Source organism: Epinephelus lanceolatus, chromosome 13 (assembly GCF_041903045.1).
Source record: "Epinephelus lanceolatus isolate andai-2023 chromosome 13, ASM4190304v1, whole genome shotgun sequence".
Classification (NCBI taxonomy): Eukaryota; Metazoa; Chordata; class Actinopteri; order Perciformes; family Serranidae; genus Epinephelus; species Epinephelus lanceolatus.
In genome coordinates this window covers 42,911,491-42,936,637 of record NC_135746.1, presented here as the reverse complement: position 1 = coordinate 42,936,637, position 25,147 = coordinate 42,911,491, and the positions used below count along the sequence as shown (strand labels likewise).

General features: G+C 42.1%; 1 protein-coding gene across 1 annotated transcript in view; it reads right to left on the bottom strand.

The window, feature by feature from the left end:
* kcnk10a (potassium channel, subfamily K, member 10a) overlaps positions 1–25,147 on the bottom strand; it is a 95,845-nt gene that overhangs the window by 23,839 nt on the left and 46,859 nt on the right. The window contains exon 4 of the mRNA XM_078174112.1: positions 23,994–24,154. Within this exon, the coding sequence (XP_078030238.1) occupies positions 23,994–24,154 (161 nt within the window). The remainder of the gene's footprint in view (positions 1–23,993; positions 24,155–25,147) is intronic.

The window sequence follows — 25,147 nt, the reverse complement described above, 5'->3', positions numbered from 1 at the left end:
CATCTGTGTAATATTGCGAAAATTAGGCCTATTCTGACCCGAAAAGATGCAGAAAAATTGGTCCACACTTTTGTTACCTCAAGGCTGGATTACTGTAACTCTCTATTATCAGATAGCTCTAGTAAGTCCTTAAAAACTCTCCAGCTAATTCAGAATGCAGCAGCACATGTACTAACAGGAACTAAGAAACGAGATCATATTTCTCCAGTTTTAGCTTCTCTGCACTGGCTCCCTGTAAAATCCAGAATTGAATTTAAAATCCTAATGTTAACTTATAAAGCTCTAAATGGTCAGGCTCCATCATATCTTAGAGAGCTCATAGTGCCTTATTATCCCACCAGAACACTGCGCTCTGAGAACGCAGGGTTACTCGTGGTCCCTAAAGTCTCCAAAAGTAGATCAGGAGCCAGAGCCTTCAGCTATCAGGCTCCTCTCCCGTGGAATCATCTTCCTGTTATGGTCCGGGAGGCAGACACCGTCTCCACATTTAAGACTAGACTTAAGACTTTCCTCTTTGATAAAGCTTATAGTTAGGGCTGGCTCAGGCTTGCCCTGTACCAGCCCCTAGTTAGGCTGACTTAGGCCTAGTCTGCCGGAGGACCCCCTATAATACACCAGGCACCTTCTCTCCTTCTCTCCTTCTCTCTCTCTCTCTCTCTCGTATCCTATTACTGCATCTTGCTAACTCGGCCATTCTGGATGTCACTAACTGGGCTTCTTCTCCGGAGCCTTTGTGCTTCACTGTCTCTCAGATTAACTCATATGGCAGCGGTGCCTGGATAGCGTGACGTGTGTGGTTGTGCTGCTGCCGTGGTCCTGCCATCGTTAGTCATTAGTCATACTTCTACTGTTATTATACACATATGATTATTGTCACACATGTATACTGCCAGATATTAATATATTTTTTCAACATATTGTACCACAGTAGCCAGAACTATAATATTATTACTTTCATTAAAGTTGTTGTAAGCTACTGTCATTACCGTCTGTCCTGCATCTCTCTCTCTCTCTCTCTCTCTCTCCTTCTGTCTCATTGTGTCATACGGAGTACTGTTAATTTATTATGCTGATCTTTTCTGTACGACATCTATTGCATGTCTGTCTGTCCTGGAAGAGGGATCCCTCCTCAGTTGCTCTTCCTGAGGTTTCTACCGTTTTTTCCCCCCGTTAAAGGGTTTTTTTGGGGGAGTTTTTCCTTATCCGCTGTGAGGGTCCAAAGGACAGAGGGATGTTGTATGCTGTAAAGCCCTGTGAGGCAAATTGTGATTTGTGATATTGGGCTTTATAAATAAAATTGATTGATTGATTGATTGATTGATGAAATTAGGCTATTATGTATCTTTACATACCCATACTATGCACTCATTTATATTTGTCCACACTTGCTTTCACGTACTTACATACCTGCATACATATTTGTATTGATAATTAAGGATGGGGGGAGGAGATGAATATGTTTACTTTAATTGAACAGTAGAACAGGGATGTATAATAGAAAAACATATGTAGGGTAGAAAATATCAGCACTTTCGTGGGAGGTTAAACTAGCAGTCACATGCTATTTTAGTGTGGTCAGGTAAAGGGATACCACAGGATTTTTCTTGTTCATTAATAAGGGTATCAGCTCATTAATATATTAATATATAATATAATATATTAATATAATTAATGTAAATAGATATTTATCGACGTTTCCAGTAATAAAGTCTGATTTACCTAAGATAAATGTTTAGAAATGGTTGGGTATCATCATATGAAATATTTCTTCCATTGTTTTATGTACCTCTGACCAGAAATGATGTAACCCTGGGCATTGCCAAAATATATGCCAGTGGGTTACATCCCGGTCCCCACATCCTCTTCAGCATATGGGGTCTTCCCCTGTGTAATGAGTTTTCATTTCTGGAGTAGTAAAAAATCTTGTTAAACATTTCCATGCAAATTCCCTCCATGTATGTGAATTGGTGCATTTCCACTGTAGTTCACAGTAGTTATACCATTCTTCTTTTGTTATTTCTAAGTCTCCTTCTTTTTCCCAGTTATTTTTTATATAGTCCATGGAGTACTAGTTTTTTTGTTAGGAAGCCTTTGTACAATCTTGAGATAGCACCTTTAGCTGATTCACACCTTAGGATTTCTTTTAGTATTGCATCTTCCAGATCTATTGGATGTTTTTTATTGCATTTATCAAAATGATTACGTAATTGCAAGTATCTATAAAAGTCCTGTTGTACTAAAGAAAATTCTCTTCTTAGAGTTTGGAAGTCTTTTAATAGTCCCTTATTTGTAAGTGAATAGAACGTTGTAGTCCCTTTGCTTGTCCAGGTTTTAAGTCTAATTGATTGGGTTTGAAGTCTGGGTTGTATGCATAACATCTGATTATCCATAACTTATCCAGTAATTTATATTCTGTTTTGATTGTGTTCCATGTTTTAATGTGTTTCCATGGATTTTTCAATTTGTTTATTATTTGTTCTACTTCCTTAACACCCCCCCCCCCCCCCCCCCCCCCCCCCCCGAAGGTACAGGAAGGGCTGGTCCCGTGGCTGCACCCGGGCGCTGGCTGCGGAACTTGGGTCATCCTCCTCCTCCTCCTCCTGACAAGATGATCTTCAGTTTTACATTCTAAAACCTTTTTTTTACATATACATTTGTACTTGTAGGGCTATAAGTTTACGTTTTTAGTTCACAGAAGCTGGTTATTGTTGTGTTTATGTCTAAATAAAGTTTATCAAACATTTTCACATCTTTGATTTTGTGATTTACATGCCAAAATGATCACAATTCAATTGGGAAAGACAAGTTCATTTTACAGGCTATGCATCATCAGCCCGTGGAGGTCTGCTCGCAATTCAGTATATTGGGACATTGCGAGCTTGGACTTCCCGGATTATGATGATCATTATTACTGCGATTAGATCATTCTGATTAATGACTGACCATTAAGACGTGTTTCTGATTAATATTTTAATGTGCACAATAATAGCCTTTCACATTGTAATCATATTTTTATTTATCTTTTGCATATGTGTGACTGCTCCGTGTGTGCCTGAGCAGAGTGCATGCGCATTGTGCACCCGCCTAGAGACGCATATTACTAACTTGTTTAACAGCAAAATACTTGCTTTTTTGAATTTTTTTCTAACTCATCCGTTTAAATGTTATTAAGGTTTGAAATTGCGTATAATTAAGGGTGTGGTCACATTGAGTGACAAGTCGCACCATCACGGGTGGCTAACTAGCATGCTAACTAGCCGCTGGCTTCGCTGCGCAGAGCTCGGCGGAGCTGAGCTCAGACTCGGCCGTCTGCTCGGCTTCATCTCAGCCAATTCGTGCCCATGTTCAAGGAATTGAACCTGTCCTCTCAGCCATGTTTGTACCTTTTGGATATTTTTTCAGGCAAACATTGGAGTAATATGGCTTGCTGTTGGACTAATTATACCAACAGACTGTCCAAGAAGTCTGTGCTCCAGGTTTTTCAGTAAGTGAAATTCGGAAATTCTAGTATTATTTTATTTATGTTTATATGTTAGCACTAATTAGCGGGTATCGGTGTCTGCGGTCACTATGGTCACCACCTAGTTTGTCAGCAGCGTGTATCGGTGTCTGCGGTCACCACCTAGCTTGTCAGCAGCGTGTATCGGTGTCTGCGGTCACCACTAGCTTGTCAGCTTATTATTATATTATTAAGTTAAGCCTTTATTTAATACATGTAACATCACGTTGATACCGGAGGCCTTATTTTCAAGTGCGACCTGTATCACAGCAGCAACATCCACATCAAGTTACAGAGCCACAGACAATACAATACGATACAATTCAAATAAACACAAGAAGTTTGTGCTCTAATAATAATAAAAAAAAAAAAAAGGGATCAGCGCTCAGTGAATAATCCTCCTAAGCCCTACGATAAGCTATTATGGCAAGGCTTAACTATACAGACCCGTGAGCAGTGATAACTAGCATGTCTTTGGGGTCATCGGGTGGGAACCTCCTTTCACCGGTGTTTCGCCTAGTTAGTCCCACAACACCTCCAGGAGGCTAGACAGTGATCTCTGGCGTCCCAGAGACACTCCCCTAATGCCAGGTCTCACTGCTCCCCACACTAACCGAACAACCTCCTTTACCTTACCTATACTACCACAGAGGAGGTAGACCCAGGGAAGGAAGCCTTGTTAGGTTATCACACTCCCCCGCCGGGTTAGGCTGTACAGTCTACCTCCCCAGGACGAGCCCTCACAACAATGACACCTCCAGGAGGCTGGACAGTGATCTCAGCCCAAACAGCACTGCCAACTTCAACCAAGCCCAGGCTCCGTTTATGCGAGCTCCAGGCAGAAGCAATGCTGATACTACCTTTACTAGCACATTCACCATACTCTATTTCACACGCTACATAGCATAACTACAATGTAAGCTAAAGTTAAAGGAGATAAATGAACTCACAGGATCAGCAAACACACTCACTTTGCAGCATGGTCTCAAACAAAATGGATTCAAATAGGCCACTCCCACACTTAAATAACCTTCCTCTTCCTGGATTTCCTTCTTACTTACACATGGCTTTCTCAGCCCAAACAGCACTGCCATCTTCAACCAAACCCAGGCTCCATACATGCGAGCTCCAGGCAGAAGCAATGCTGATACTAGCTTTCCTGTCACATTCACCATACTCTATTTCACACACTACATAGCATAACTACAATATAAGCTAAAGTTAAAGGAGCTAACTGGACTTACAGGATCAGCAAGCACACTCACCTTGCCGCATGGCCTCAAACAAAATGGATTCCAATAGGCCACTCCCACACTTAAATACTTCCTCTTCCTGGATTTCTCCTGACAGGAAGTGGATCTCTCCACCTGATCTCAAGGAGTTATGTGCCCTGCTTAGTAGTTCCCCCTGCTGGCCCCCAGCTGACATTATTTCTTCTGTAATAGATAAACTGGCTGCATTTAATTGCTTCATCTGACATTTCCCTCACTGTCTTCCTCAAATTCTGTCCCCGCACTCCGAGTTCCCCCAGGAGTGAGACAGTTGATCTTGCTATGAATCCCCTACACCCCACTTCCACTGGACAAATCCTAGTCTTCCATCCTCGCTGCTCAGCTTCGGCTCCTAAGTCTGCATATCTAAGCTTTTTTCTTTCATAGGCTTCTTCCACTGAGTCTTCCCAAGGAACTGTCAGCTCAATGAAATAAACTATCTGTTGACTCACTGACCACAACACTAAGTCAGGCCTCTGCCTGGTACAGACTATTTCCTGAGGAACAACAAGCTTTCCCCCTAAATCTACTTGCATTTCCCAATCACAAGCACCTTCTAGGCGGCCACACCCTTGCCTCCTCACTAACTTATCCCTTCTGTATTTCTCTCCCTCACGGACAAACTGAATTACTAAGCCCCTATCCTTAACACCTTCTGAATTCACCTGTCTTCGTTTCCCTTCGATGCCTGCAGCTAAACATTTCAACACCTGATTATGTCGCCATGTATATCGGCCTTGTGACAAGCCAACTTTACAGCCTGACAAAATATGCTTTAAAGTTGCGGTACGTGAACACAATGGGCATGATGGGTCCTCATTTACCCACAGTTTTAGGTTCTGGGGGGTTGGTAACACATCGTATGTAGCCCCTACCAGGAATCTAATACGATTCTCCTCCATACTCCACAGGTCCCTCCAACTAAGCTTCCTCTTCTCTACACTTTCCCAATTCAACCACTGTCCCTGTTTAGCCTGGGCCACTACCTTTGCACCCCTTACTATCTCTTCCTGTCTGCGTATCTGTTCTACAACCAGCTTTCTTTTATCTTTGAGGCCTGCTGTATTCCATACCGGTTTACCTGAGCCAAGCCCCAGGCCTCCCCGGCCAAACTGAACATTACCTACAATCTCTGCATGTCTAAGAGCTGCCTCTGCCTCCTGAACTGCCGATCTTGGGTTCCACTTCCTCCCCTTGGTTGGATTTGGAACCACACTCCTAACTACCACGTCCTTACTCCCAGATAACAAGAGCTCTGTCCTGACCTTGGTACATTTAAATTCCTCTGTTAAACTAGATACTGGCAGCTGAAGTATCCCTTTTCCATACAATGCAACACTACTTAGGCACCTAGGAGCGCCCAACCACTTCCTAATGTAGGAGCTAACCGACCTTTCCATTCTCTCCACAACAGATATTGGAATTTCATAAACTGACAATGGCCACATTAACCTAGGATATAGCCCAAATTGCAAACACCACAACTTCAACTTTCCTGGAAGTTCTGATTTATCTATTCTATCCAATCCTTCAGCCACATCTTTTCTAAATTTCACCACCTGTTCCTTATCATTCAACTCTACATTGTAGCACCTACCTAAGCTCTTTACTGACTTTTCCCTAATTGTTGGGATGTCCTCATCATCTATGACAAACTTCCTATCACTTAACTTCCCTCTACATATCGAGATGCTTCTAGATTTACTAGGCTTGATTTTCATGCTGGCCCACTTGAGGTTCTTATTTACCTTCTCTAGTAGCCTCTTTGTACATGGCATTGTTGTGGTCACCAGTGTCATGTCATCCATGTAAGCCCTAACTGGTGGAAGATGCAACCCATTCTGCCGTCTCTCCCCACCTACCACCCACTTAGAAGCCCTGATGATTACTTCCATTGCCATAGTAAATACAACACAAGCTTAGCTCATTAACTAGCTAACCAGCCAGCTAACGGTTAGCCTTCGAGCAAGATGCCAGTCCGGGGATGCATCGAAGTCAGAGCCTGACAGAGAAGTGTTAGGATATAGGCATTTAGGGAGAGAATATTTTGAACAAAAGGCTGAGGCTGTGTGAGGTTTGAAAATAAAGGTCCACCACGTTAGTTAGCTAACGTGATGCAATGTTAACGTTGTCATGTGAGCAGTGTAACATTAATGTAACATTAAGGCTATACTTGTGTATGTAAATTAAAAAGTGGCGAACTGTGTAAAATTACAATAAGGTGTGTAACGTAATTAAAAAAAACTAATGTGACATTTGACTGTCACATATAAAATATTAAGAAGATTAGTGTATGATATAGACCTGTAGTTACACAACAATAGATAATGCACAGACAGAATATGAGGACTGTGATGGCCACCACCTTTTTGTTTTGCTAAAATAAATTGATTATGATCTGTTGAACATTGAAGTAATTTAAGTTGTATTGTTTGCATGTAAAAGTGTCTGTGAAGTAGGTAGCTAACACATATATTACTTTTAATATCTATTTGTCTGTGTAAAGTTTTCCTCTAGGTGACCCAGACAGACTGGATCAGTGGACACTCAACACAAGGAGACAGAACTGGACTCCGAACAAGACTTCCCGTCTGTGCAGTGAACACTTTGAGAGTCATCACTTCAGCACTGACTCCAGGATAAAGACACCTTTTTTCATACAGTACCTCACAAAGAGTCAAGAAACTTAGTAGTTTAAAATGATGTATTATTGTCCATAATACATTTAAATGCATTACATAAATTACTAATTGTCATACATTACTAAGTACTCGATTAGGGCACAGCTTGCTCTGTACTATTACTGATAAGGTGAAATTACTGACACACCAGTGCAGTTTAGCGTTCCCCTGATGCAAAAGGCCAAATGAAGATTTTACCAATCAAGGAACATGACATGTATTTACCAGCTTTAACATTTTAGTGCCTTTTATGCAAAGACCCTTTATCAAAGTGAGAATTACTACCTTTTTCCCCCCACACACAGTCTGTGAAGAACCAATGGAATAAAATATTCTCATAATGAGACAGCCGAACATAGCATGATTCCACAGTGGCAGTGAGCTTTGAGAACAGTTCAGTTTCCTTTTGATAGCAACAATTATTTTAATGTGGATGAACTGCATATTGTACATTCACACTCCAGTTGTTTTGAGAGTACAGTTAAATTTAAAATCACATTCAAATATAAAGTTGAATATCTACAGAACTTAAACACAAAACTATTTTATGAATGACAGGCACTTACTCAGCAATAAGATCATTTTGGTGTTGAGTGGGCTTTTGACCAAGACAGGCTGTAGTCAATGTTTTCTACCTGTGTTTTTAACCTGTCATCTTTCTCTCTTGTAGGACACTTGAGGAAAGTTACAACGCCTCGACCAATGTGATAATTACTCCACAATAAAGAGGTTGTTTTGATTTTGCAAATTGTGACACTGGTCCTAATCCATAGGATTTTTAATTACTGTTATAAATCTTTTAATTTATTTCATGTGTACTTTTTGTAACCTTTTAATAGTGATGATTTCATGAATGCAAGCTTTGACTTAATTTTGTTAAACTGTTTGTGTAATGGTTAGAATTTTTGTGATATAAAGTGGATCAGACAAAATTTACTTTAGAGTAAAAGCAAATTTTTTGAAAGCTGTCATTCATCAGTTTCCTGTGATGATTGGAAATATAGTGGTGATTTAAACCATTAACAAAATATAATCGTTATTAATGGCATCTTAATGTTTTCATTTATGTCTTAACATTTACCCAAGTTTGCATTTATCTTAGCAGAATGTAAAAAAAAATGAAAAGCTGATGTTATGTGCTGGTTTTGTTTGAGCATTTCTTTAAGACAAATGAAGAAAACTTCACTGAGAAACTCTTGTTCTTTTGTGAAAAACAAGGAAATATCTGCACACTGAATAGTTTTAAGTCCCGTAGGAGGTATTATTTATTTGTGACGTTGTGACATATGAGAAGGTTCTGTAGGTATTGCTCGGTATTGAGGCTTATATAGTGAGGCTAAAAAAAACCAACACATAATTGGCTGATTATCTTTCTGTTTGCCTCACTATAAAAACATCAGTGGCAACATAGCGAACAAGTGATACCTCCTTGGGGGCTTCAAAACTATTGTGTCCAGCTAATTCTTTGTTTTTCACTTTGAGCCCTTTCATCCAGTCACATTCTTTTGTGTTAAAACTAGACTTCTAACAGAGCAGCAAACAAAGGTTACTCTCCAAAACCTTCTCAGGCTCTGCTGCTGGGTGTAAGGTGCTTAGTTGTCTTAAAGTACAAAGTTAAAATAATCAGGCCCACACAGAAATGGACTGCTTACTTTTTTGTCAGTGACAATGTTGAACATTAATGCTTAATGTTTTATCTGTAATGTATGCTTTGTTTGTCCTTTCAATTGTCAGTCAGATTTGATTGTGAAATACAACATTCAGTCAGTAATAAAGACAAAAGGAGTGCAAATATAAATAGAATTTATTGAAATTTTAAACAAGTTATAGATGAATATAAAAAACTCAACATTGGCCATGACAGCCTGGGCTATGTTCAGGCCTAACAAAATGTGTCCTAAAGGCCAAATTCAAAAGCAGTGACACTGCCAACAGTAAGCAGTTCACTGCGTTTGGAGGTGGTCTTTAAGACAATTAACTAATTTACTTAAAAACATATAATTTCTCCTAGGTGTGAGATGAATGTGTCTGATGTGAGGGTGCTCAATTATGGCACCATTTATACTATGAACAAATGTAGCCATAACACTGTAAACACATTTCCTGGCCTTACCAATCTTTGCTGGATTGCCACCAGCCTCCCACCTTCACCTTTGGGCCAATGAAGAAAATATTATCTTAATGCCAGGATGCTCGAGGTGAAGCTGGTGCAGGTCCTCCTTCATCATGCTGACCAGCTTGACACTGCTGACCTTCCCCATGTCACTGCCGCCACAGTGGACGATGAGGACATCTGGTGCTGCTCTTCCTCGCAGGGAGTGGGAAAAGAAGGAGAGAGGGCCTCCCCACTGCAGTCCACCCCAGCCAAACCAGCAGACACGGATGCCCGGCATGCTGAGGGTGCTTCCCAAGGTCTCTGCAGCTCTCTGGACACTACGCAGGACATAGCTGTCACCAATGATCCACACTGTGCATATGAAAGTAAAATGAGTGTAATAAATAATTAGCGTTATATATTTAAAAAAAGTTGAAGCATTTTTTTTTAAGATAACAGCTGAATCATTGTTTCAATGTTTGTTGTATAACGTTAGTTTCAGCTAAACTCAACTTACCTCAAGTTTCGTGAGGGGGCTGGCACCAAGCGGGAGCAGACAACACCACAGGGCTAGCCAAAGTAGCGTAGCTTCTTAGCCTCGTAGCGTGTTAGCCTAGCTTGTTAGCCTTAGCTAACTTAGCAGCGCCGAGCGAGGTGGGCGTGTTTAGGCAACCAGGCTTCCTTCGTCCCGCCTCTTTGCCCATTTTTGATTGTCCGGGGTGGGCGGAGTCAGGCACTGCCAAGATGGCGACGTCCAGAGCGGAGTATTTTGAGCTTCAAATCCACTCTTCAGAAACGGATGGGTGACGTCACGGTGACTACGTCCATTATTTTATACAGTCTATGGTTCATTTGCAAGTTAGATGACGAGGGCGCAGAGCGTGAAACAGAAACAGGATTCTAGGGAGGATATTCATTTTAATGGTTTCTATTCTTTGTGTTAAACTCATAAATGGGTTGGAATTCCATCTTAATATATCTGCTTTTAATTTATTTAGGAGTGGGTTGTAGTTAATTTTTTTTAGTTGTGGTTATTTCTTTTGGCAGCAGTTTTCCAAGATGTTTTATTACCTCTTGGTCCCAGCTCATGTGGAATCTGTTTTGGAGCTCTATTGGTGGGCTGTAATTTAGTTTTAAAATTTGTGTTTTTTGGATATTTAGTTTATATCCCGCATATTTACTAAATTGTTCTAGTAATTTAAATAATTCAAGGAGAGATTTAGAAGGTTCAGTTAGGTACACCAAAATGTCGTCTGCGTACAGGGCCACCTTGTGTTCATCGTTATGTTAACACTTTTGATGCTGTCTTTCTGTCTGATCCATCGGGCTAGCAGCTCTATTAAGAGTGCAAAAAGAAGCGGTGACATTCCACAGCCTTGTCTTGTGCCACATTCTAATTTGATGGTCTCTGATAAGTGTCCATTTATTTTAACTCAGGCAGTTGGGTTATTATATAGAGAGCTAATTGCATTAATAAAACTATCATGAAAGCCAAATTTCTCAAGGACCCTGTACAAGAACCCTCAGCTCACCAAGTCGAAGGCTTTCTCTGCATCCAAACTGACCAATAAGGCCTGTAATTTTTGTTCTTGAACATGGCTTAGTACATGTAGTGATCATCTTATATAGTCATGTGTTTGTCTCTGTGGTACAAATCCGGTTTGGTCTGTATGGATGAGCTGGGGAAGAACTTCTTCAACTCTTCTTGCAAGAATTGATGTATATAATTTATAATCAATATTGAGAATTGAAATTGGTCTAAACGAGCCACATTCTTTTCCCTCTTTGGGTATGACTGATATAGTGGCTTCCTTCCATGTTGGAGGAATCTTTCCTTCTTTTAAAGCTTTATTGAATATATGAAGGAGGTATGGTTTTAGTTCGGTCCTGAAGGTCTTGTACCATTCAGATGAGAATCCGTCTGGCCCTGGTGACTTGTTGGTTTTTAGCCTGGAAATGGCTTTATTTAATTCTTCCTCTGTTATTTCTGCCATCAATTTATTATTTTGTTCCTCATTTAAGATAGGTAAGTTAAGAGAATTTTAAAAAATTCCAATATTTTGTTCCTCCTCTAATTGTGGTTGAGAATATAGTTCTTTATAATATTTTTGGAAGGCTGTCTGTATTTCCTCTTTTATATACTAGGTTCTTTGTAATTGGGTCCCTGATTTTGTGTATAGTGTTGTCTGCTTTTTGTTTTTGTAGTTTTCTCGCTAACAGTTTTGCAAATTTTGAGCCCGTCTCATAGTATTTTGTTTTGTATAGATCATGTTTATCTCCTTCCTAATTTCCTTTAATTGTACGCAATATTCGGGGTTGTGTCCTTTTCATGTTTTGTCTCAAGCTCTCCCAGTTCTTTAGTTAGTTTTGCTAGTCTCTCTTGTCTTTCTTTCTTTTTGTTTGCACAATATGAGATTATATTCCCCCTTAAAACAGCTTTTAATGTATCCCATACCATTTCTGAGGTAACGTTTATTTTCTTGTAAAAACTGTTCTATTTCTTTCTTTATTTGTGTTTTAAATTGCATATCATTAAGAATACTTATGACTAATACAAGTCAATATTACCATGCTCACACTGATGTACTCTAGGACAATCTCTCTTATAAATAAAAAAATAATTGATTCTCAAGTACACATCATGTGGATAAAAATAATGTGTGTAATCTCGTTCTGATGGATGAACATCTCGCCATAGATCAATCACCCCAAGTTCCGACATGAGAATCTTAATTTTTTTATGAATTGCGGTTTGTGTGAACGTTTTCAAGGAGTCTAGCCTTGGATTAATTTGTATGTTCCAATCCCCTCTGCATATAAGAATGTCTGTTGCTTCAGACATCAAGTCAAATATTTTTCTGTAGAATGCTATATTACTGCCAGGTGGAATATAAACATTCAGTATCGATACTTCAGTACCCTCTATTTTCCGAGACCAGCAAGTATCTTCCTTCTTTATCTTTTATCTCTGAGGTCTTCTCAAAGGGAAATCTTTGAGATATTAGGGTGGCTACGCCTCTTCTATGACAAGATTTGTATGATGAATGGAATATTTCTGAAAGTCCCAGCCTCCCCAATTTTTTATGTTCTATTGAGATGAGGTGCGTTTCCTGTTGTAAAGCAATGTGTGTTTTTTCTTTTTTCAGTTTACTCAGGATTTTGCTTCTTTTTGCTGGGTTAAGGATTCCATTTATATTGTATGAAATAATCTTAAGATTTTGGTTGTCTGTCATTTCTTTTTCATGTTATTTGTGCCTTCTTTCTCCCTGTGTTGTGCTGTATTTTTTAAAACCTTATACATCCCAAAAACACTCATGAACTTAGTAACAAAACTATATACAAATGTAAAAAGAACTTAAATCTAATTGAGTCCTCTTTACCTTCTTTAGTTTCTGTTGCTTCCGATGATGAGGCTCGGTCAGATTGAGCCTTTCTGGTGCTTGTGATGTTAAAGCACTCATAGAGGGAAATTCCTCTCTTCATAGAGAGAGGAGCCCTGGAAGATGGGCGCATATCTTTATTTGACATGCCCTCTGCATTTTCGTGTCCCGACTACATTGTGTAGATAACTGTAGGAGTCCTCAGATTGTTCATTGTTTTTTTTTGTTTTGTTTTTTTCCCCTTAACTCTGGACAGACCAGTCCCTCGCAGTCCTTGTAACTCAACTTATGTAATAATAACCATATCTTCTAAGTATCTTAGTTCCAGGTTAGCTCTTTCAGAGTCCAAAATTAAAATAATTAGAATGATTTTTTCCTTAACTCAAAACAGACTGGTCCCTTGCAGTTCTTGTAATTTAAAGGAGCTATATATAAGAAATCTAAAGCAAATAGTCGTAAAATCCTCCTAATATGTCACAGAGACTAAGGAATAATGTTCATATAACACCCACCACTGTCTACTAGTCACGCAGTCAGTAGAGTCTCAGCATCAGTTAAAGTTACGACTGAGCTACAGCAGCACGGCAAGCAGCATTAGCAGTGTCCCGGTACATAGCATTAGCAGTCTCCTCAGCTGTATCCCGGCAGCAGCATTAGCAGCAGGGAAGCCGGACTTGCTCGAACGGTCCGCTGGAAAACCGAAGATCAAGGACGTGGCGACGCAGCCCTGCCATGGCAGCCGCCCGTGGGCAAACAAATCAGTCTCCAGCGTGCCACTGTCCAGCAACCTCGAATCTGTAGGGGAGGGGGGGCGGACACAACTCGCGGCAGTATTTTGAATTTGAGTGCAGTAACCGTTTTGGCCACATTCTTATATACAGCGCCTTTAAGTTATGTAATAATCACATCTTTTAGATGTCTTAGTTCCAGGTTAGCTCTTTGAGAGTCTTAAATCAAAGTAAATAAAATTATTTTTTTCTTAACTCAAAACAGACTGGTCCCTTATGTTATGTATGTGATAATTAATGGCCAAGTGTTATTCACTATAACGCCAGTAGGCAGTGCTGTAAGCCTGACATTCAAGTCTGTACTCGTTGACGTGCTTCTACAGAGTAAAGCTAAGTTAAGCTGAAGCCAATGTGTCCGTGTGTCGCTCTGAGTTGTGTCAAAATTGTTTGCACATAGACATATAATTTATTTATATTGGGCTTTATAAATAAAATTGATTGATTGAATTGAATTGATTGACATATAAGTAAGCTACATAACAAACTGGCGACGAGTTGTGGAGTCCAGAATCTTATTCTCATTGCTGAGCGTTGAAAGTTGCCACGTGAGTGAAGTTTGGCCAAAGAAATCCACGCTACGAAAATGTTAGCAAGCTAGGCTAAGTGTAGCTAGTGTAGCACTCTTCTCCAGCTACTCGTGGACCAAAGACAACATTATGGCTGGAATAATCGGACATATGGCTCCCTTTGATGACTCCGGGGACCAGTGGACAACGTATATTGAACGTTTTGAACATTATATCCTACCTAATGAGATCAGAGATGAAAAGAAAGTGCCGGTGCTGCTTAGTGTGATGGGGTCGAAAACATATGGATTACTGTGGAGTCTGATAGCTCCTACAAAGCCTGGAGATGTGGATTACAAACGTATTGTGGATGAACTGCAGGGACATTTCGCCCCGAAACCACTTGTGATTGCGGAGAGATACCGTTTCCACAAACGCAACCAGGAGGACGGCGAGTCTGTGGTGCATGTGTAAAATCAAGATGAAAAGCAACCAAGAGAAAGAGTGGAAACAGAGAGAGGGACGACCGGAGCAGAAAGGCAACTTCACCAAGCGCGGTGGGAGACAGAGAAAAAGGAGAGTGCACCGCGTGGAGGCAAGTGATATTGACAGTGACAAAACTGACACAGATAATGAACTGGGACTGAATACATTGTCTCAAAAAGGGAAATATGCACGCATCTCTGTATTTCCTGTAGTTGATGGTCAAAAGATGGAGATGGAGCTGGATACTGGAGCTGCTGTTTCTTTGATCTCATGGGGACAGTATGAAAGCTCTTTGAGTCACATGCCCTTGCAGCCTACTGATGTTGTGCTGAAGACATACACGGGACAGCCTCTCGCACCAGAAGGAATTATTAAAGTGCAAGTAAGTCTCAATAAGCAGAGTGCTAAGTTACCTCTGTATGTGGTGAAGGTGGATGCTCCGCCCCTTTTTGGAAGAGAATGGCTGAGACCCATTAGACTGAACTTGAAGTCTTTAAAGACCCTGTATGCAGAACAGCCAGGTGGAGGAGACAGCCTTGGTAGTGTATTAAAGAGACATTCCGCTGTTTTCTCTGATGATCTTGGCACATTGAAAGGATTTAAAGCTAAAGTGACTCTCAAACCTGACTGTACACCCAAGTTTTGCCCGCCACATAATGTGCCCTATGCTCTTCGACCTAAAGTGGAGGCCGAACTGACACACCTCAGTGAGCTTGGCATGATCTCACCAGTGGACCATTGTGACTGGGTCACACCCGTGGTCCCTGTCAGCAAAAAAGGCGCCACAGTGAGACTTTGTGGTGATTTCAAGGTTACAATCAACCCAGCACTCTGTGTGGACAGATACCCTCTTCCACGCATTGAGGACCTTTTTGCCTCCCTAGCCGGAGGCCAACGTTTCAGTAAGCTGGACTTGTCAAATACTTATCTGCAGATGGAAGCACCTACTGACTATCTCTACACAGAAAGGACTTTTCTGCTACAACCGTTTACCTTTTGGAATAGCATCTGCACCCCACTGTTCCAAAAGGTCATGGGCCAAGTACTCGTCAGGCTCCCCTTCACTCACCGTTACTTGGATGATATCCTCATGAGTGGACCAGATGAGAAAACTCACCTAAAAACTCTGGATGCTGTTCTGGGAAGGCTGGAGGAGAATGGCCTACATGTCAAACAGGGGAAATATCTCTTCTTCCAGGAGTCAGTGAAGTACCTAGGGCACATCATAGATGCTGCTGGGCTCCACAAGTCACCAGAGAAGGAATGCGCTATTGTGGATGCTCCTGCACCCACTAACATCAGCCAACTACGTTCTTTCCTCGGGATGATTAACTATTATGGACGGTTTCTTCCCAACTTAGCCACCATCCTGAACCCACTGAATGCACTGCTGCATAAGGGACAGAAATGACAGTGGACTGCAGTGTGTGAGTCAGCTTTCCAAAAAGATAAGGAGCTCCTGGTATCACAAAAAGTCCTGACCCATTACGATGCTGAGCTGCCCCTCCGTCTTGCCTGTGACGCTTCACCCTAAGGGGTTGGTGCTGTACTCTCGCACGTTATGCCTGACGGCGAGGAAAAACCCATTGCCTATGCTTCGAGAACACTCAGCAAGGCAGAACAGAACTACACCCAGATTGAGAGGGAGGCGCTGGCGATAGTCTTTGGAGTACGCAAGTTCCACCAGTACCTTTATAATAACAAGTTTTCACTGCTCACTGACCATCGCTCGCTCACCTCCATCCTGAGTCCATGGAAAAGTACTCCACCTTTGGCTGCAGCCCGGATGCAGCGTTGGGCACTCCTCCTGTCAGCACATGACTACACCATTGAGTATAGGAAGGCAGCGCTGCACGCTAATGCAGATGGACTTTCTCGACTGCCAATTCCCCACACTCATGAAGAGAAGGAGGACACTGTGGATGTATTCTACACGTCCCAGCTAGACACTCTACCGATCAGTAGTACTGAGATCAGACGCCACACCATGGCGGACCCCACACTGTCTCATGTCCTGGAGATGGTCACTACTGGTCAGTTTCTAGCTACAAAAGACTCTGGTGATGAGCTTTCACCCTTCCTGATGCGTCGACATGAGGTCACTGTGCAGCACGGATGCCTCATGTGGGGCATAAGAGTGATTCTCCCACTCCGAGTTCTGAGAGAGCTGCACACAGCACAATAGTGAGGATGAAAAGCCTGGCTCGGAGCTACGTCTGGTGGCCCGGCTGCGACTCCCAGATAGAGCTCCAAGTGAAATCCTGCCCTTCCTGTCAGTGGGTCCAAAAAGAGCCAGGTCTCACACCTCTACACCCCTGGATGTGGCCCTGTAGTCCGTGGGAACGGATTCATGTGGACTTTGCAGGGCCATTTGAAGGACACATGTACTTTGTGGCTGTGGATGCACACTCCAAATGGCCTGAGGTACATATCATGGACAATACAACAGCAAGCAAGACCATTCAAGTACTGAGGGGCCTTTTCAGCCGTCACGGCATCCCACACATTCTCGTGAGTGACAATGGCCCCCAGTTCTGTTCTGAGGAGTTTGCTGCATTTTTGAATCCCAACAGTGGTAAGCACATCCACTCTGCACCATACCATGCTGCTACCAACAGGCTGGCTGAACGCTTCGAGCAGACTTTCAAACATGCTTTGAAATCTTCCAGAGGCACTGCACCTGTGTAGCATCGACTGGACACATTCCTCTTAACACATCGCAACACCCCTCACGCCACAACCAAGGAATCACCAGCTACGTATGTTGTTCCTGAAGCGCAAGCTGCGCGCTCGGCTGGATCTCCTAAAACCCAGTGTGGCTGGAGCAGTGCACCAGTCACAGGATGCTCAACAGCAACACTGCCAAGAACACTCCAAGGCCAGAGACTTTGTTATTGGACAGCCTGTCCTGGTGCGTGACTACTGAAAGGGGGAGAAATGGAAACAAGGTGTACAGCACAAACTGGACCTGTGTCGTACACACAAGGTGAATGTGGGAGCACATGGAATTTGGAAACGTCACGTGGAGCAGTTGTTTGCACGTTCAGAGCAAGCAGACCAGGCACTTGCAGGTCCTGCTGTGCATCTTCCCAGCAGCCTCCCTGTGTTGCCTCAATCAAGTGCAGGTAACACTTCACCTCACCCTAGAGAGAATGGGAATCCAGTTCCCTTTCCAACCAGGCCACCTGAACCACCCCTCGCAGGAGATACTCAGGTATCAGAGACTGGTAGATGCTATCCCTTGAGGATGACCAAACCATCCGAGTGTTACCAAGCTAAGTGAAAGGACTGAGAAAAAAAAAGAGTGCAGTTGCATGTTCAAGTTAAAATTTATTGTCCCTGAGTGGGCAATTTGTGCTGCAGCATGGTACTGACATAAAAAGAAAGACAAAGAAACAGACACCAGAACAAGCACAACAGCACTACATCGATGACAGGCAGAAAGCTACAGTAAAAAACCACACAAGGAAACACACTCTTGTGCTAGTCACAATGCAAAAACAACAACAGCAACAACAACAACAGTTCTGCCATCTCCATAAATAAAAATTGACAGCTGAATCAAATCTTACAAACAAATAACATTATCCACAGTGTAATACAAAAACAGCAATAAATAAGTAAATAAATATTTGCATGTATGAAGCTATAAGTCACCTCCTTTTCCCTGCATTAAGGAGGGTGATGGCTGAGGGAATGTATGATTGTTTGTATCTGTTAGACTTAACTGAGGGGAATCTGAAACGGGTACCAGAGGGGACGGACTGAAACTCCTGATGAAGAGGGTGAGAATGGTAACATTGCAGTTGCACTAGAGACTGTTCTAGCTTGTTCGTGCTAAGAAATAGGCTTAATGTTCTAACATGCAGATAATTTTCTGAAAGAAAGAAAACTCCCATTACCTTTATTTTGTGTACTGAAACAATAGAAGTATTTTAAATTAATGTTACCATATGCTAAGTTATTATTTTGACTTGAAGCTGACAACATATTTAAGCTGGGAGGAGATGTTATGTATGTGATAATTAATGGCCAAGTGTTATTCACTATAACGCCAGTAGGCGGTGCTGTAAGCCTGAGGTTCAAGTCTGTACTCGTTGACGTGCTTCTGCAGAGTAAAGCTGAGTTAAGCTGAAGCCAACATGTCCACGTGTCGCTCTGAGTTGTGTCAAAATTGTTTGTACATAGACATATAAGTAAACTACATAACACCTTGCAGTCCTTGTAACTTAAGTTATCTAATAATCATATTGTTGGGGTCAACATATATTTACCTCACTCGGCGGCACCATAAATGTTGGGGTCAACACACTAGGTTTCACACAGAGGCACCAAATATGTTGGGATTTAATTGGCTATCGGAAATAATTAATAATTATTATTAATAAGTAATAATTATGTTAAATAATGTGACTTAATTAACATTAAATCACCTCGTGGGGCACCATTCCCGTAAAGGGAAAAATGATGCCAGTTAAAGATATCAGTCTCATAAAATACGCTAAAACTATTAATTTGGAGTTTGATTAATAATTAAATTAATGACAACAACCAAAATTAACAGTAACGCCTGAAGGATTTCGGAGTTCTTGACGCAGCAGAAGTTGACTATTCATTCACCCATGTGCAACATTAAACAGACAGCAGGCATGATTCCAAAGAATTATATTTATTCACAAATTAGCAAAGCAAACCAAAACACACGAATTCTAACTAACTATATACAAGCTTGGTGTGTATATGTGTGTGTGTGTGTGTGTGTGTGTGTGTGTGTGAGAGAGAGAGAGAGAGAGAGAAAGAAGAGAAAGACAAAGGTGGGTGTGGTGATCAAGGAGCCGTTTGGTCTACAAAGCAAAATGGCTGACAACAGAGAACTACCAAAATGGCCGAATCAAGGCTGCTTCAGTTTCGGGGGAGGTGTTTGTCTGACCGTATGGTCAGGACAAAGACAAAGGAAAAGAAGCGGGAACTTTGATATGCCTGTTTGGGGTAGCTCTGTTGAAAGCCTTTGTTAATGAGTCTATGTCAATGTGATATGTGTTGCAAACGGTCTGGATTAGTACAGAGACTGTTTAGTTGTATGCAAGAATCTGCTTGCAAACAGTATTAGCAAACTAAACACTTAGCTTTGGTGAAGCCAACTAATCAATGACCTAACTGCAACCTATCACAACAATACTCAGGAAACAGCATCAAAGCACATACAACAAGTTAACCAGTCTTGCTTAGCCTGTAAAGCTGTGATAAGCTATGCCCAGTTGTTACATTACCAATCCTTGAATGGATGGAGGAAAGAGTCACTTGGTGGTGTACTGCCGTTAGCTGGCAGAAGAAGGCTGGGAAGGTGCAGTTTCAGCTGCAGTCTTTGTTGTGTCCTTTGTTCCAAAGGTTCTAATCTGAGGAAGCCAGTCGCTCGGGGTCCTTGCAGAGTTAGACGCTGGGTGTTAACTCAGTTCCTTATTGCTGGAAAGCTAGTTGCAAACCTTGTGTTTGCAACTCTACCTTTCTGTTTCAGGTCAGAGAGTCTGTGATCAATTGCCCTCCCTTTAGTGGTCTGGGCCTCTGGGCTGTTCCAAGCCCAGCCGGAGAGAGGTATTAGCTGTTCAACAGCTGGAGCAAGGAGAGGAAGTTCTGTGGAAGGGAGAAGATCTTGTACAGACGCCTGTGCAAATCACAGAGTCACATGTCACTGTAAAAGGTCTTGTCCAATCAAGTTTTGGGACTTGAGTCTCACTGAGGTGTGAGGTGAGATCTCCTGTGGAGACGGGTGTCGCATAGCCCTCTTTGTTTGAAAACCAAGAGCATGCAGAGGAAAAAGCCTTTAAATTGTCCCGTGATGATTTTACCAAATGATAAATCATCTGTGGTCCTGTGAATCCCAACATATCTTTTAAATGTCTTAGTTCCAGGTTAGCTCTTTCAGAGTCCAAGATCAAAGTAAATAAAATTATTTCTTCCTTAACTCAAAACAGACTGTTCTCTTGCAGTCCTTGTAACTTAAGTTATGTAATAATCACATCTTTTAAATGTCTTGGTTCCAGGTTAGCTCTTTCGGAGTCCAAAATCAAAGTAATTAAATTAACACAAGTTACTTATCTGGGACCATATGATTTAGATAACCATCAAAATGTTTATTTGGTTGGGTGTGTGTTTCGTTTGAATTCCTGTAGCTTCTCTTTGTAGGATTTGTGTAAGAATTTCCCCTGTCGTTGTGCTTCTGCATCCGTGTCTGATGTTCCCTTCGGGTCTCCGGCCATCTGCCATGACGAAAGGAGTTGCAGCTCTCGGTGGTCTTTGTGGAGTGGGGCCGTAATGACGGTGACTGGGAGTCCCTGTGTCACCATGTCCTCTGTAGCTTCCACTGCGTTCTGGTATGTCTGGATGCCATCGTCGTAGTGGACCCGTAGTGTTGCCGGGTAGGGAGTTTGAAACTTTATTTTTCGCTCCCTTAAAGGGATAGTGCACCCAAAAATGAAAATTCAGCCATTATCTACTCACCCATATGCCAATGGAGACCCTGGTGAAGTTTTAGAGTCCTCACATCCCTTGCAGAAATCGGTGGGCGGAGCGGATAGCACACTGAATGGCAGACGGCGCCCCAGACTAACGTCCAAGAACACAAAATTGAATCCGCAAAGTATCTCCTTACTGCTCATCCATAGTGATTCAAGTGTGCTGCAGCCGCGACATAAAAAAAGTTGTTTCGAAAAACATCATATGAGCTCTGTTTTTAGCATTACATTATGCCTGCAGCTCTGGCTGCTTCTCTGTGCTCCGCGTTCACGTGTTCACAATAATTTGCACTACAGTCTTTTAGCAAAGGACAGCACTGGAAATCTGGTGGTGTAGTTGTTTCAAATGCAAAGCAATGCCAACGGGTGAGGAAAGTCTTTGCTGCTCAGACTGGGAATTGGCGATGCCTGTACCTGAGAATCTGGACATCAGTACTGACGAGACTGTTGCTCTTCAGAGACCGTATATCACCTATCACCCTCTTATCACCATCTTATTTATTTATTTATTTATTAGTGGCGTTTGGATACAGTTATGGCAGACGGACGGCAATTTGAAATGGAATGAAGCCCACAGATGGCAGACACTAGCTACAAAACAGTAGTCGAACAGGCCACATCCGCCCACAGCACAATGCTTTTAAAGCCCTACGCTATCAAAAGGCAAAATAAATTTATTACATATATTTAAATACATTTATTTTATTTTATGGCCTTGACATTAACCTGTCATATTGTTCAGTTGTCAAGGACACTTTTGTGTTTTTGTGTGTATACAGAAACGTTAAAGATATCATTGAGGAAAACTAGGTTGACGCAACGTTGTTAAATCAGGGAATTTGTGTGTCCACCACGACAATGGATCTTAACTGACTGTACATTGGCATTGTTTTTGTGGTACCAGCACGTAATTTTTCACTCATTACGTGCTGCCACCACAGAATGTGGCGTTAAGAGGACGTGATCATTTCATATATTTCTGTGAGATCAGGTTGCCCCGGTTTCACTACAGGCAGATTCACTCGCTACAGGGGCGAGGAAATAAAACCTGAACAGCCAATCAGAGTGATCTCTCTCATCGACAAGCTCCACTGCTGCTGTCCCTGTCCAGATACCTGCCTGGTTTCTCCCTGTTCCTCTTCTATCTGTTGCAATGATATAGATAATAATGTGCAAAGCAAAATTTAGAAATAGAATTAAGAATAGTAGTGGTGACATAGCCGTGGAAATTAATCGCACAGTCAATTTTGTGCTCTAGATATTTTCTCTCAGCCAGTTATAATCTCTCCTCACCTATGAGAACCCTGCATGATCATCCTTGCTGGCCTCTGGTCCACTGTCTCCTCCCTGACCCTGCTCTTTATATTGTGGCAATAAAGATTAAAAAAATATGTGCAAAGCAATAGTGAGCACAAATTCTTATTTAGGGGGAGTGGGTTTTTTCCTAACATGAAAGTAGCTAGCAAACGATTTAAGATAGGTAACAATAACATTAGTATTCTTGTTAAAGCCATAGTTGGTAATCCTGTACAGAAACACTTCTTGTTACACTGGGTGAAATGGTCCTTCCATCCTGAGAGTAGTCAATACATAATGTGTTCAGAAAAAGGAATGAAAAAAATCCGACTTCTGTGGCAGCTGCAGGACTGTAAAAACCAATCCCTGCCATTCGGTGCGAATGGAAAGAACCAATCAGATGCCTTCATCTCTCGTATTGCCTGAGCCCCCCTCCGTTCCTCCCTCCCTCCTCCCTGCGCGCACTCATCACGTGTCACTGTTGCCGGAAATATTCAGCACACTCCTCAGCAGAAATACTGAGTTAGCACGAGTTTGCTGCACAATGGCAGAGAAAATACAGCTAAAAGTACCACTTCCAGCGTTACTTGTAACGGCTCGCCCCACTAAATAGGCTGAGAAGAGAAAGTCAGAGGCAGAAAAGGCTGCAAAGAAAAAGGCTTTGGATAAAGTGAGAGGACAAACCAGACATCAACAGCAGTCCAGCTTTTGAACGGTGGAGACAACTGAGGGAGCTGAAGGGCCTGAAAAGTGATGCAGAGGTTTCTGTCTTTCTGTTGGACAGGTAATTATTTGTTTGCTTTGGGGGGATTTGTTATTTTACTTGGCTCTCCTCTGCTCTGCTGACTGCAGAATGCGCGTTCAGGCATGTCTGGGCTCGTGGCTTTGGACGGAGCACTGACGGGAGGGGGAGCAGGGGGTGGAGTTTAGAGGAGGTGCCACTTTCAAATCTTGCTACCTCTCCAACATTACCAACTATAGCTTTAACTATCTTAACTTGATATATTGGCATCTATTAATTAGTCATCATTTAGCTAACATTATCTACATGCAACAGCATTACTCAAGAAACTGTGCAAGGTTTTTTTCTTTTTGTTGGCTGGTTTGCTGAACATAGTTAACACAGAGGCACTGCCCAGCAGCACACCTCTGGTCTGTGTGCGATTGATTCAGATCACAACATGACAGCATGTGTATGCCGCCTGGTGCCGCCTACTCATGGTGCGTTTAAAGACAGCTCGGAAAAACACGTTACCACATGTTAAAAACGAATTGAATGGTGGTAACAGCAGTAAAAAGTGCGGGGGACAGAGGGCACAGATACGGGAAGTGCGCCCCCTGTCCCCTGTGCCCCCCCCCTTAAATTACGTCCGTGCCTGCACACACAGATTCTAGATTAACAAGGGGGATGCTTTTTGGTCAATTTTCTAACAAAGGGGATGGCATCCCCCCTCAATTCGACCACTGGTTGTGACTCACCCGGAACATCTTCTCCACCTTGGCAATGCTTTTGACAAATATGGTTCCAAGCTGGTCCCCGACACCTGCCAGGAGGAATCCAAACAGCGGTATTCCAAATATTGCATACAGAATGCAGAAGATTTTCCCTCCCTCAGTGCTTGGGGCGATGTTACCATATCCTGAAGAAGAGAAAGGAGACAAAGAGGGGTTTTACAGGACTACATGAAGCAAGCACAATCACTGCATGTTTTTAACCCTTTAAAACCGGCGGGAGCGCCCGCGATCCCATTTGCATATTGATATTTAAATGCCGGTAGAATTGCAACCAAATAAGATAGAGCAACAATTCTTTTTGCATTTAAAACCGGAGGAGTTACTCTAACTTACCATGCATTCATCATGTCCCAGAGTGCTGTTTCCTTGCACTGACAGGTTTGTAGAAAAACAGTAAAAAGTGCTAAGAACAAAAACATTATAATCCTGATCGCGGGTATTCACAGCACTTCCTATGTTGGACTAAACGTCATCATGTTGTGAGCATGAACTGTCACGTTATTTTCTTGCGTGTCTTTCTCGCGACACTACCCGCGGCAACAAGGAGTGACGTCATTTCCCGGGAAATTCCTCTCTTTCTTCCGCGGTAAATATTTCTCTCAGCTTGCAGTCACACACTCACTCTCGTTTAGTATTTTACTCTTTCACAGCAACACTTAGACACACACACACACACACACACACACACACACACCAGACACTCACCATACACTCGCACACATATATTTATGGAACCGCAACAACCTGGACGCGCGAAACGGCTTTTCTCCAGCACGAAGCTTTCAAGCTAATTACAGCGTCGGATGAAGATTCAGTCCACTCATCTGGTCCGGATTCTACCGACAGTGGAGATGACGCCGACCTCATCCAAGGGAGAGATCCTTCCTATGACATGTATGTATATATTCATGAAATATTGTTTGTTTATGAGTTAGAGTAAAGTAAAGAAAATATACATGTAACACAACTGAAAGCATTTTGCACTAAATACGCACCATTATTGTATTACTCTCATGTTGAACACATCTAACACACTGTGTAACATCTGTATGCAGAGTTGACGACGATGATGAGGAGGAGGAAATGGGGGGGTCTCCTCGCCCTGCACCGCAGAGGGG